The sequence below is a fragment of the Ambystoma mexicanum genome, chromosome 2p, assembly GCF_040938575.1.
Source record: "Ambystoma mexicanum isolate Mex_15411 chromosome 2p, UKY_AmexF1_1, whole genome shotgun sequence".
In the NCBI taxonomy this organism is placed as follows: domain Eukaryota; kingdom Metazoa; phylum Chordata; class Amphibia; order Caudata; family Ambystomatidae; genus Ambystoma; species Ambystoma mexicanum.
The window spans coordinates 18,243,223-18,256,627 of NC_090923.1; the positions used below are offsets into that span (position 1 = coordinate 18,243,223).

A 13,405-nucleotide genomic window follows, 5' to 3' on the forward strand; every position below is an offset into this window, starting at 1 on the left:
TAGGCCCCAGCAGGACAACCTCACTCCTCCCATAGCTTGCATGGGTATCATGCTGTGTCCCTCACATCTAGCTGGGCTTGCAACACCAGCACAAGCTGCTCCCAAGTTGGTTCATAGATGTCTGGGACCGCTGTCTCTCCGCGCCACGGGCACTTCTCCAGTGGTCTCTCTCCAATCGCAGGTGATTCCCCAAGCATACCCTCACTGATGGTTGATTCGTATGGTTCTGGCATCCAAACTAGTATCCAAGCTCCTGCTTCATTTCAGGGCCATGTTCTCTGCTCCTCCCATAGACTATCGTGTGGGTGCCATCAGGCTGTCTCCCCTGTCTCTCACCTCAGCAGCAAGCCGCCATCTCCACGCACCGGGCTCGACAGGTCGGATTGAATCTGCCATTGCACCGCTGGAGCCATTGTTACCCTGTTGCGCCCCGGGGCTGTGCTTTTCACTCCACACTCGGGTTTTCGAGCAGGTGCTATGAACTGTCCTCTTCCGTCCCTCACTCCGATGGTGCGTTGCCTGTCCCTCACGTTGGCCCCAGTGGGCCGGATTGAGTTTCACTTTGCCGCCAGGTTTAATGCTTCGCTCTTCACTGTTGAGGCACATTTCCCCACCAAATTTTCTGTGGGTGTCCACCCTTTCATACACCACGCCGGATGTCTGATATGAATAGAGCAAATCAAATTCCGTCAGGATTTTGTCTGGATCTCTGGGGCTGCTCGGGAGCTCACAGGCCTTCAGCCATTTTGGCTGGGCTCTCTAGCGCCCTCCCCCCATGCACACATTTTATTAAGTTGAGCATATAAGGATCAGTTTAGGGATTCTGGACACAGAACGCTTAATGAGTTAACATCCTGCCACAGAAGTTCCTTCATTTTGTTGAGGTTGAGAAACCCCTCCTAAAATTAGGAACAGATAGGACTCTTCCAACCCTTTTTCTTTTATACCAAATAAAGGTCTGTAACCCACAATCAAGATGCCACTGTGTCTGAGTCTTACTCTAGGTGTCTTAGAATGTACAGACAATGTGTTGAGTTTTGGCTTAAAGACAACACCTAAGAAGCTAAAGATGGACTCCAAATAAGGCGTTCTATGGGTGACTGAGCGCATAATAACATTGCAGTTTGATATTTCACCCAAGATGTGTCCTCTACATCTCTGACTTTGCTCATTCAAGGTTTTCCCTCTGTCTTCCCTCATTTGCCACCCTACTGACAGTGGTACATCCTAAGCTCCATCTGTATAATTGGGAGGATTGTGGATAAATGAATGGGCATCATTACTCCGGGGGTGAGGCAAAACATAAATCTATTTTCGAGTGGATTGTGTCCTCCAACGTATTCCTCATCTTAGATATATTCCATCCAGCTTTAGCTGCTTCGGAAAAAAAAATTGCCAGAGGGCACAGTGCGTCGATATCGTCGAGTCGATGGTCCCTCGAAGGCCTCTGTTGAGGGTGACGTCATCGGGTATACAATTAGCACGCGTGGTGCCCATTGGCCTCAGTTCTGTTTTTCCGCGGTACATGTCGCTTCGGAGATTCGGTGCGCCTAGAGTTCTGTGACGCAGTGAATATAACTGATATATATCGATATGTCCTCGTCATCGACGCCGACTACGACCCCGTGATCGGGTTTCAAAAAGTGTAAATCTTGCGGTTTGAAAATGTCTATCACGGACCCGCACCGAGAATGTCTGTGGTGTCTCGGGGAAGGCCATGACATGGAGGCCTGTACGCAGTGTCAGGCGATGATGGGGTAGGCCTTGTGAGAGAGGAAGGGAAAACTATAGGTAGTTTGTAAATCCGACTGGAAAGCCTCTAGCGTCGAGTCGAGGTCCTGTGAGGAGAAGTCTCCTCGACGCGAAAGGCATCGGTCCAGGTCCCGAAGTTATTCCCATCGCTCGACTTCGACGAAAAAATCGAAGAAAAGAATCCCCAAAAAGAATGAAATGCCTCACAAACCATTCTTCCTCCAAAGAGTGGGAAGCATTCAGAGTTAAAATGATGGAGGTGTTCAAAAAAGCAAAGCCTCGGTCCGCGCCTTCTTCGGAAGCCGGCTGGGAGCGTCATCGCTCTGACACACGCGCGCCCTCGAGCCTGGGTGATCGAAGAAGGAAGGATCGAGAACCTTCCAGGATGCCAAGCGAGAAAGACCGCTCAAGGTCATTGACGCCGTCCGAAACCCAACGCACCTCGAAGGGCAAATCTTTCAAGAGCGCCTCGACGCCCTCGAAGCTGGCTCCGTCGATGACCACTATTCCGTCGGCGCCATCAATGCCTTTGTCGACGTCGACCCCGAAGTCCTCCACGCCAAAGGTTCCAAAGGCTTCAGTTCAGCCACCTCCAGCCAGAAAAAGGAATAGAGAAGGATGCAAAGCCTGTAATGCCTTCAGGGTCCACTAACACAACTATCTCACCTCTCCCAGAAAAGGTTTTTAAACCACTTCCTAGGAAGGAGTTTTTCAAGTCCTGGCCTCAATTTTTGAAGAACAGGAGAGATCTGATGAGGAGAATGTACCCTTTGGACTGGAATATGGTACCGCAAATGTCCCAGAATGCCTGATTTCTGAAGAAAGCACGATCAGGGACCTGGTGGAATCCTTACATAATGCAAGTGGCATTGATACATCTCCTGAAACAGACTTTGGCAGACCAGATCCAGGAGAGCATGCCAGTCCCTCATACCGTCAACTAATGACAAAAGTCGTTGATTATTTAGGATGGGCTAGACCACCAAATCAATTCATCCAGGATGATTTGACCAATATATTGGACCATGGTCCCACCGAAGATCCAATCCTACCCTTCTATGTAGCCTTGCAAAATAGGGTGGCCAAGAATTGGAAGACTCTGGATTCTATTCCTTCAGTGAATAAATCCCTTACTTCAAAATACCGCCCTGCCAGTAGCGACCCCGGCTACCTGTCTAAACTTCCCACTCCCGAGAGTCTGGTGGTCCAGGCAGCCACAGCTTCAAATAAAATGGTGTACCCTTCTATCCCTCCGGACAGGGACGATAAGCGTGTGGATGGCTGGGCACGCAAAGTATTTTCAGCTGGGAGTATGGTGTTAAAATCAGCCAACTCCACATGTGCCTTGGCAAAGTTTTTGTACTCTCTGTGGGAGTGCATTGCAGCGGAGCACATACCGGAAGGGGATGAAAGGGAAGGATTCCTAGCCATTGTTGGAGATGGAAAGGAGGCCATGCAGGAATCCCTTCAATCTGGATTGGACACTGCAGATAGTGTGAGCAGGTCCATGGGTACTAGCACGGTAATACGCAGATTTGCGTGGTTACGGAAGTCTGGTTTCGCACCAGACATACAGAACCGCTTTCTGAACATGCCCTTTGACAGGTCTCACCTTTTTGGCAGCAAGGCTGACGAGAGCCTTGCGAGGTTGCAGACCACAAAAGCAGCTGCCAAGTCTTTAGGAGCTGCTATTAGGCAACCTCAGCCTTTTCGTGCGCCAGGACAATCTTGGAGGGGACGATCCTATCGTTACTGCTCCTCATATGGAAAGGCGAGAGGAATGGCCAGTCAAAGGGAGCCAGAGAACGGCCACTCGTGGTGAACGAGGAAAACGTGCGAAGCCAGCTCCAGCTGCAACCTCTTTGCCATCAGCCTCCGCAGCAACCGCCACAAAACTACTTTGAGGACTTGCATCACAAGACACCTGTGGGAGGCAGGCTGTTGCAGCATCTGCAAGAAGGGCGAGCCATTACTTCAGATGTTTGGGATCTAGAAATAATATCCCAAGGTTACTGCCTTCCTTTTCTAACGCAACCTTGAAACAATCCACCAGGGAGACACCCTTTGAGATTTTCAGACCCGCTCCTACAGCAGGAAGTTCTAACCCTGCTGGAGAAAGGTGCTATAGAGCCAGTACCTGTAGCGGAGAGGAACAAGGGTTGATACTCCCTGTATTGTTTTATTCCCAAAAAGGACGGGGGACTGAGACCTATCTTGGACTTAAGAAACTTGAACAAGTTCCTCAAGAAGGACAAGTGCAAGATGGTCACTCTTTCTCGGATCCTTCAGGCCCTTCAACTTCAGGATTGGTTGGTGTCATTGGACCTCCAGGACGCTTATTTTCATGTGCCAATTCATCTCAAGCAGAGAAAATACCTGAGGTTCGTAGTTGGCGACTCACACTATCAGTTTCGAGTCCTGCCATTCGGATGGACCTCTGCCCCAAGGGTCTTCACCAAGTTAATGGTAGTGGTGGCAGCGCACCTCAGGAGAGGGGGGATTCACGTCTACCCCTACCTGGACGATTGGTTGATCAGGGCACGTTCTGCCGAACAAGCACTGGATCATCTGAAAGTCACCTGCCACTTCCTCCACAGACTGGGCTTCTCCCTCAATTTCAAGAAGTCACAAATGACACCTTCCCAACAGCTCCAGTACATAGGGGGTTTCCCTGGGAAAGTGCTCGCCTCCCAAGTCGAGGTCTCAAGACATTCTTCAGATGGTTTCCAAATTCCAAAATGCCCAGAATCCCCAGGCCTACGACTTCTTAAGGTTACTCGGCCTCATGGCATCCTGCATCTGCCTAGTGCCAGAGGCACGCCTGAGGATGAGATCCCTTCAATGGGCTCTAAAGACTCAATGGTCCCAGTTCTCAGGTCAAATGACGGATTTTCTCCAGATTCCAAACAAAGTTCGGCAGGATTTCTGTGGTGGACTTACACAGAGAATATCCTAAAAGGAGAGCATTTTTGGCAACCATGGCCGGAGATTACAGTAGTGACGGACGCCTCACTCATGGGGTGGGGAGCTCATGCCAACGATCTGACAATCGGCGGTCGCTGGTCTCCATCGGAGTCCAAACTACACATCAACCTTTTAGAGCTGAGAACAATCAGACTAGCGCTGAAGGGTTTTCTACCATCTGTCAGAGGAAAAAATGTCTTGATAATGACGGACAACACAGTGGCCATGCATTATCTAAACAAAAGAGGAGGTGTAGGGTCACTACCTCTGTGCAGAGAGGCAATGCAGCTCTGGTATTGGGCAATTCAAGAAGGAATCTCCTTAACGGCAGTTCATCGCTCTGGTATTGGGCAATTCAAGAAGGAATCTCAACGGCAGTTCATCTAGCCGGGGAGGAGAATATGACGGCAGATGCTCTGAGCAGGCAGAGCACGGTGTCCCACGAGTGGGAACTGGCTCAGAAAGTCATTCAAGAGATCTTCGCCCTTTGGGGAACCCCTCAAGTAGACCTATTTGCGACCGGAATCAACCGGAAGTGCGAAAGGTATTGCTCCAGGGAATTTCCCCCGAGAGGAGCCCTAGGGGACTCGTTCGTGGTGGAATGGAACTTCCCACTATTATACGCGTTCCCTCTGATTCCTTTCATTCCTCAGGTCATCAAGAGGCTGAGACGGTTTGAAAACCGCATGATCCTAATTGCCCCAGATTGGGCCAGGAGAACGTGGTATCCGGACCTTCTAGACATGACCATCTGTCCCCCGGTGCGTCTTCCTCAGAGAGAGGACCTTCTCTCACAAATGGAGGGTCAGGTTCTCCATCCAGAGGTCAAGAGTCTCAAACTTCACGCTTGGTATCTGAAAGGCTGAGATACAAGGATTGGGACCTTCCAGATGACGTCATGGAGGTGTTGCTTTCGGCAAGAAGACCAGCAACAAAATCTCTATACCGTTGCCTTTTGGAAAAAGTTTTACATCTGGTGCAGAGAAAAGAATGTTGATCCGGAATAGAACATAGAAAAGGAAGTACTGTCCTTCCTCTTGTCCCTAGCACATAGAGGTCTAAATGTTGGGACCATTAAAGTTTATCTTGCAGCGCTTTCCATCTTCAAGCGCTCGTCGGAAGAATGCTCCTATTTCAAAATTCCTTTAGTAGTACAATTCTTAAAAGGACTCACCAGTGTTTTTCCTCCCTATCCTTTCCAAGTACCAATTTGGGATCTTAATCTGGTTCTAAAATTCTTAATATGTGCCCCTTTTGATCCTTTGCACACTTGTCCATTAAGATTACTGACATGGAAAACTGCTTTCCTAGGTGCTTTAAGATCTGAAAGTAGAGTGAGCGAATTGCAGGCCCTGTCTTCTGGGCCACCCTATACTGTGTTCCATAGGGACAGAGTAGTATTAAGGGTTAAACCCTCATTTTTACCTAAAGTTGTCTGATTTTCATTTAAATCAGAAAATTGTTCTACCCGCTTTCTACCCTCCACCTCATCCTAGTAAGGAGGAGGAAAGATTGCGCAGGTTGGACCTGAGAAGAGCTCTAAGCTTTTACATTTCTAGGCTTTCCAAGCTTAGAGTGGATAATCAACTTTTCATTGGCTACACAGGAAGGAAATTTGGGTCAATCGGTGTAAAAACAAACCATATCACGTTGGATTGTGCTTTGCATTTCAGAATGCTACAGATTAGCAGAGAAAGACCCACCCAGAAGGCTTAAGGGCCCATTCCACCAGAAGCATCTGCCCTTCGATAGCCCTTCAAAGAGTTGTTCCCATAAAATCCATTTGTGAAGCAGCAACTTCGCTGCATACTTTTTCAAAATTCTATAGTCTGGATGCTTCCCAGTCTAAGGAGCTGAATTTTGGTAAAGCAGTACTATATTCAGCCGTTTAAGGGTATCAAAAAATTTACTCCCTCCTCCAGAGAATTGTCCATACTGTTTCGGGAGTCGATCTAAGATGAGGAATACGTTGGAGGACACAATCCACTCGAAGAACAAGTTACTTACCAACTGGTAACGTTCTTTCAATTGGATGTTCCTCCAACGTATTCCTCGTCGCCCTCCCAGCCTACCCCTCTGTAGATTGTTCCGGGTTATTGCCACTTCAACTCTCGCAAGGCTGATACCTGACTACCGGTACAATCTACACAGTAGAACAAGAGTGAGGGGGAAAAACAGAACTGACGCCAACAGGCACCGCACATGCTACTTGTATACCCAATGACATCACCCTCGAAGGAGGCCTTCGAGGGACCATCGAATTGACTACATCGACGCATGGCGCCCTCTGCCGAAAATGTTTTCTGAAGCAGCTAAAGCTGGATGGAATACATCTAAGATGAGGAATACGTTGGAGGAACATCCAATTGAAAGAACGTTACCAGTTGGTAAGTAACTTGTTCTTCTGGAAGAAATCCTGTTTAAAAGGTGGATGCCTCCTCTAGTTTTCCTAAATGTTACAGGTTTGGAATAAGGCATCTTCAGTAATGTATGTTCTAAAGGAGCATGCTACATGCACATGTTTATCTTTATAAGAATACTGGAGATTGCAAATGTATAATAACCTTAATTCTCACCACTTCCTTCACCCACTTCTTCTTTCTCTACCCCTCCTCCTCTATCCTTTAGAAAATCAATATTTTCTTTCATCTATTCGCTAAATAGTTTGTTGTATTTTTTAGGTGCTTCACCAGTTGTTTCATTCAACATTAAAATGGAGGGAGGCGTTTGTTCCGTGGGCCACCACAGCTCTGAGAGAAGAGACACCATTGGTAGTGATTCAAGTGAGTAAAGAAGAGTATTTTTCTGGATGTGAATAATGCCTAGAGCCAGAGCAACTCCCTCACATACATGCTTACCCGGCTGTGAGCGTGTAGGTGCAGGTACTTCCAATGGACTCTGTTACTTGCTTTCTCAGTTTTAATGTCAATTTAAATGAGTCACTTCTTAAATGAATGCTTGAATGTATGAAGCCGACACCAACAACCCCTTCTCGATCCCTGGTGGAGCTGTAGCTCAGCTCAATAAGATCACTGTATTTGAATCACTATTGTGCCTGACCTTTGTCCCATCTGAGATGCCATTTTGGAAACTGTCATCTCCCCATTGGCCCTTCCAGCCCATGTGATTACAGGCCTGCAGATCATTCTTTCCAACATTACCCTGTGAAACATTGCGCCTTTCATTGCACCACAGAAGCTGGCAACCTGAAGTAATTACGAATAACCCATGCTCTCTCCTTGATGGCTCTGTGGGTCAGCTGAAAATACTCCCTGGATTTGGACCACCATTGTGCCTGGCTTTTGTCCAATCGAAGCGGCCATTTTGGAAATGGAGAAACCTCCTTTAGTCCCTTTCAGCCCTTGTGCCATCCATGAAATCCCTTTTCAGCGGCATATGTTTGGCCGTGTCTTTGGAGAAGTGGCTAAAAAAATTATTATTATAAACTGCTTCCTTGTTCCAATGTTCATTTCACTTAAAAGTCGCCATTTCCAAACCTAAGGCCCAATCTTGGGAAAAGTGAGTAATTAAAATTAAAAATACAAATATTTAATTTCATCATCATCGTGAACTGCTTTCTTTTTAAATGTTACAATGTTCATTTCGCCAATGTATTGTGTAGTCAAAGGAGCATTACACTTGTACTGGACAAAGCACATTCTCCATACCCAGAACAACCCCATTAATTATTTTCAAATATACGGTTATTAATCCATGATGGTCTTTCTGGCACACTAGTACTATATTCTTTTTAACTCAAACCTCCACGCGGAAGGCGAAGGGGAAAAATGGCACCATCAAGGGTTTTTGCCTGTTTTGAAGGAAATCAGTGCGTTTTGGGAACATAAGGATGACCATAGATCGTTCTCTTTGATAAGTGTCTCTGATTAAAGGGTTGTATGCTTAAATACCTAAGTACATAAGGCAGACTGGGCTTGGTTGTTCATTGGTGAATAGCCCTCTCCCTAACTTTGAGTTGTCTGGCAAAACTCTGGATTTAATATGAGAATAAAATGGCTGTGACATTGGTCACTCCAGAGCTCTCCTGCTTTAATTCCCGGTGATAGTTTCCTCTCCCATATGCATGCAGCTTGTCTGGGGTAGGGGTGCCTCACAGAATGTGTGCATTGCCCAATGCAGAGATGTTCTTAGTAGGGGTGTACCGAAATTTAGTTTCAAATAAGTATTCGGCTGAATTCTGGCTGGAAATTAGGTATTCAGCTTCGGCCGAATACCTACTGGAATCCTCACTCAAGGCCGAAGTTACACCCCTAGTATGAAGTTGCAGTGGTGCGCGTTTCAGATTCTATAGCATACAGGCCTGCCATGAAGCTGCCGCAAAGATGCCAGGTTCTGCCTATGTTTCCTTGCCGTCGTTTCCTGCCCGCTCCTCGACTGCAGAGTAAAAGTCCTTGTTAAATTAATGAAGCACTCAGCTTATCTGTGTTCCCCTGTTAGCAAATTCCTAAGGAAAGCCTTGGAGCAGACAGCGGGCAGCGCCAGACAGAGCTCTGGGGCCCCTGTCTAACTGCAATGCATCAGCGGGGCTCCATTAGGGGAGCTTTTCATGATATACCCTTCTGGGGTGAACAGTGGAGGCCTTGGGGTGAAAAGTGGGGAAAGTCGGGTGTTGCCCTGGAGTAGGGTTACTTGTTTTCACCCAAATCTGGAGCACGAGTTCAGTTATTCAATGCAATCATATTTAGACATGCTTTCGACTTCGCAGAGTTGAGCGTCAAATGGCAAGAGAAGCGCCTAGAGCCTGATGGTGACTCTATGCGCTCAATTTGCAACAGGTGTGAATCTCTTCAAGCTCTTAGCATCTCATCCTTTATTCTTATATGGAACAAATAAGTGCATTTCAGCGGGCTGATAATAATAACCCTAGTTATCGCCGTCTAGAGCCAGCTTGTATGTGCAAGCAAGATGGCTTAGAGGGTTGAGCGCAAGACGGTTCTGGGTAGGGGCTCAAAATGCGAGGTGACTGTCGAAGACCTTTTCATCTGTGAAATGTGTGCCATGACTTTCAGTAGTATAATCCAAATTGTGGGAGTGCAGTGCATGGAGATGAAGTGCGTATTGGGCACTATATTACTAATTCTTTAGTTCATTTTGCCAGCGGAGAGGAAAGAGGAGGTACAGTTCTCCATCTTCCTATGCAGCAATGGAAAAAGTGTACGATCAGAATGGAGTGTTTCCCACTTACTCGGGAGAGGGGAGGGAAATGGGGGAAGGGTTATCACGTGTGCGCTGATAGGGACATGTTTGATAGCAAAACCGATACAGCACCCATCGCTTGGGTTTGGTTCATTTGTTGTTTTATAAAAGGTCCCACAATATCTTACAGCAAATCCAAACACTGGCCTGTGTTTAGTACTTTCCTTCGGAGGGAGCGATGGAGAACGTGGACAGGTCCTCCCCGAGTGAACGACAACACCCCTCTTCAAGGACTCCTGGCCAAGAGGCGGCTAGACACAGGGCACCCCCACACTCTGCGCGCCGTCAGCCACCGGTTTTGTGTCTAAAGGGCACAGGCTTCAGTCAACCCCCAGTGATTAGCACCCCTTGATATTCAAATTGGAGTCGAGGATAATGTCAACAAGACGCTGCCGACAAAACACAGCCCGGAGTCTGGTGGGTGGCAGGCGCTAGTGCTCCTTGGTGCTGTTAAGAGAGGGCGGCCTCTGCCAATCACTAAAAGTGATGGCAATTGATGACGCCAGTATCATAGGCAAACTACGTTATGGGTACTACCACATGCACAATAAGTGCTCCCTTTTATATAGCGCCTGATAGTGTTTGTCATTTCGCAGCTGAATAATCACAACACAGATTGTAACAGCAGCCGTTAAAATCACCTCGCCTGAGTGAGTTGTGGGGATTGCTGATGTGCAGTGGGTGCCACCTCTGCATGCTAAGCAGGGCCCTCCCGAACCGAGCACTGGGTAGGAACAAAGGGGCAAGCACCAGGAGCCAGATGACCGGCCCACTTCAATAGCCAGCGCTGGGAAGACACTGAGGACTGTGACCAGCACATTAGGGGCTTTTCTACCATTCTTTATCAAGTTGTTTATTTGCTAATTTAGAAGTGCCTATTCCAATCTGCAAATGTCTAAGTAATTGGAGTTGTGATGGAAGGTTTTCAACTGGAACTCCCACACAGCCCCAGTTCCCTGCTGAATTTCTTATTATGCAACGAAAGCAAGCAATAATAAAACTCCCCTTCTAAAGCTATGACCAATTTATAAGCACTATGCATGACCTTAACTGAAGTCCTGTTAAAACAAGCATCGGCCACTCCAATAGTTTTGGCTAGTTATGCTTGACACATTTCCAGTAGTAATGTACTATTCGGCAGCGGCCGAATACTTCGGTCAACTATTCGGTATTCAGCTCAATAGTAAATGGATTATTTGGTACACCAAGTTCAGGGCCCAAACATTTTTGTTTATTTGAGGCAGTGCTCACTGGCCCGGGCTGAAGGCCCTGGCTAGTGGGCCGGAATTATATATACAGTCGGCTGTTGCCTACTAGTGGGTCCAAAAGAAACATATTGGGGGAACATGTACCGTAGACACAGCCAAATGCCGTGGTTCTGCCATAATCAGTGGCTCGTAGTGTTTTAAAATATACAGTGGGCACGACCGAAGCCCTTGCTCACTGGCTAGTGGGCCCAAAAGATGTGAATAGTGGCCAGAAAAGAAACATATTAGGGAAACATGTACAACGGCCCGGTAGTGTTTGAAAATGTACAGTTGGCACTGCCAGGGCCCGAAAGATATGCATAGTGGACACGGCCGAAAGCATTGTCCACCTACTTGATCCAAAAGAAGCATATTGGTGAAACTTGTACGGTGGAAACGGCATGCGACCATGGCCAATGGCCATAGCCGAAGGCCATGACTAGTGGCCCGGTAGTGTTTTAAAATATACAGTGGACACGCCCTGAAAAAAAAATGGTACAATAAAACCCTTCAAATTCACTGAAAAACCCTTTAAGGTGCAGATAGGTTGCACAGATTTAACGCAGTAAAACCCTTGAAATTCAGTGGATGTGGGAAGTCACGACCAACTTATCTCCGCATGTGCCTGTTGCAAAAGCCATGAGCACATATATATTGTAATAGAATGGATTCACAATGACATACAAATTGGCATTATAGGGGACTTCAACAGGAGCGCGCTGAGTAAAGCTGGTCATGACTTACCACATCTGCTGAATTGCAAGGGTTTTGTTGCATTTATTTATTTATTCTAATTTTATTTTAGACATTTGAGTGCGCCAAACCCTCATGCATCAGGGCTCTAGTTACATCAGTGTGGGCATTTATTTATTGGTTATTTGTAATGAACACTATACAACAAGGCGCGGTGTTTCAAGGCGCATCAAGACAAGGGGGAGAATGGATGAGGGAGAGGTATAAAACTGAAACAAAATGCTCTTAAAAGGTCTTGAGGCATTCGGAACGGCCAAGTGCTAAAGCATTGAGCACAGGGGAGAGGGGAGGGAAGGGAAGAAAAGGAACAAAAAGTGTTCACTGGGTCGTGAGACGATTTGGATCGTGCAAGTGCTTAACATGAACAGAAGGGGGGAGATGTGGAGGAGGGGAACATTACATACAAAACATTTTAAAAGTGCAGGAAAACTGCATTAAGGAAAAGAGCTGGCATGCAATTGTGATAAGGCAGGTATGAGTGACTTCAGACTGGAAAAGCCTTGACTCATGGAATGAGGGGTTACATTAGGCATGCAATACTGACAAGGCGCAGGTATGAATGACTGCAGACTGGTTGTACCCATATATTTCAGGCAGATCTTACCATAAGGAAAAGCAAACATTAGTTAATGAAGGAACATACTTTGTTAGCGTGCATTGCCAGGCGAGAATACTTCCTGTGTGAAAAGCAACGTTTTAAGGTTCTTGCAGAATACCCAGTAGGACTGTTCCTCTCTGAGGTGTGGTGGAAGGGCATTCCAAGTGTCTGAAGAAATGACCGGAGGGCTCACACCCCCCTAATCATTTCCTCCTGAATCTTGGGATGATGAGTTTGTTCATGTGAATTGGCCGAGTGGATCTAGTGGAGTTAGTCTTTTTGGAATTTTTGCAAAAGGTACCTGGGAGCAGTATTATTAGCTAGGCACTTGTGAGTGATATCCAGAGTCTTAAAGATAATCCTTTGTCTGATGGGAACCCAGTGCGCTGCTTTTTTGCTGGCGATATACAGGACATCCCCGAGAGCATTATTCTGGATGTAATTTATTGAGGTTCCGGATAGAGGTGCCTGCAAAAAGGGCAATTCAGTAGTCCAGCCTCGAATATATAAGGGCTCAAGCAATGGTAAGACAACTGACCTATGACAGGAAGGGTCTACTGGCCCTGATCAACTTTGTGGTGTGTGGCAAAGCAGACGCAATAGCGTTGGCCTGCCTATTTAAGGACATTGTGGAGTCCAGATAGACGCCTAGGGCTTAGACAGAGTTTGAAACAGGTATGGTAATGCCGTCAATGGTGAAAGATTTGTATTTGGAGTCAAGTTCTTTCAGAGTGGTTTGTGATCCGGTTTAAAGAATTTCTGTTGTTTCATTGTTAAGGCATAATTAGTTGGCGGCCATCCAGGCTTGGATAGTTTGGTAGATGGTGGTAATGCATTAGTCAATGGTGACGTTGCCAGTGAGGGGCAGGAGTAT

The 13,405-nt window shown here is 46.8% G+C and overlaps 1 protein-coding gene across 2 annotated transcripts in view; it reads left to right on the forward strand.

The window, feature by feature from the left end:
* The window catches only part of LOC138566146 (zinc finger protein 485-like), a 435,444-nt gene that overhangs the window by 255,894 nt on the left and 166,145 nt on the right, over nucleotides 1-13,405 (forward strand). For both annotated transcript variants that reach the window (XM_069643160.1, XM_069643159.1), the window contains exon 6: nucleotides 7,398-7,499. In XM_069643160.1, coding sequence (XP_069499261.1) covers nucleotides 7,398-7,499 — 102 coding nt within the window. The remainder of the gene's footprint in view (nucleotides 1-7,397; nucleotides 7,500-13,405) is intronic.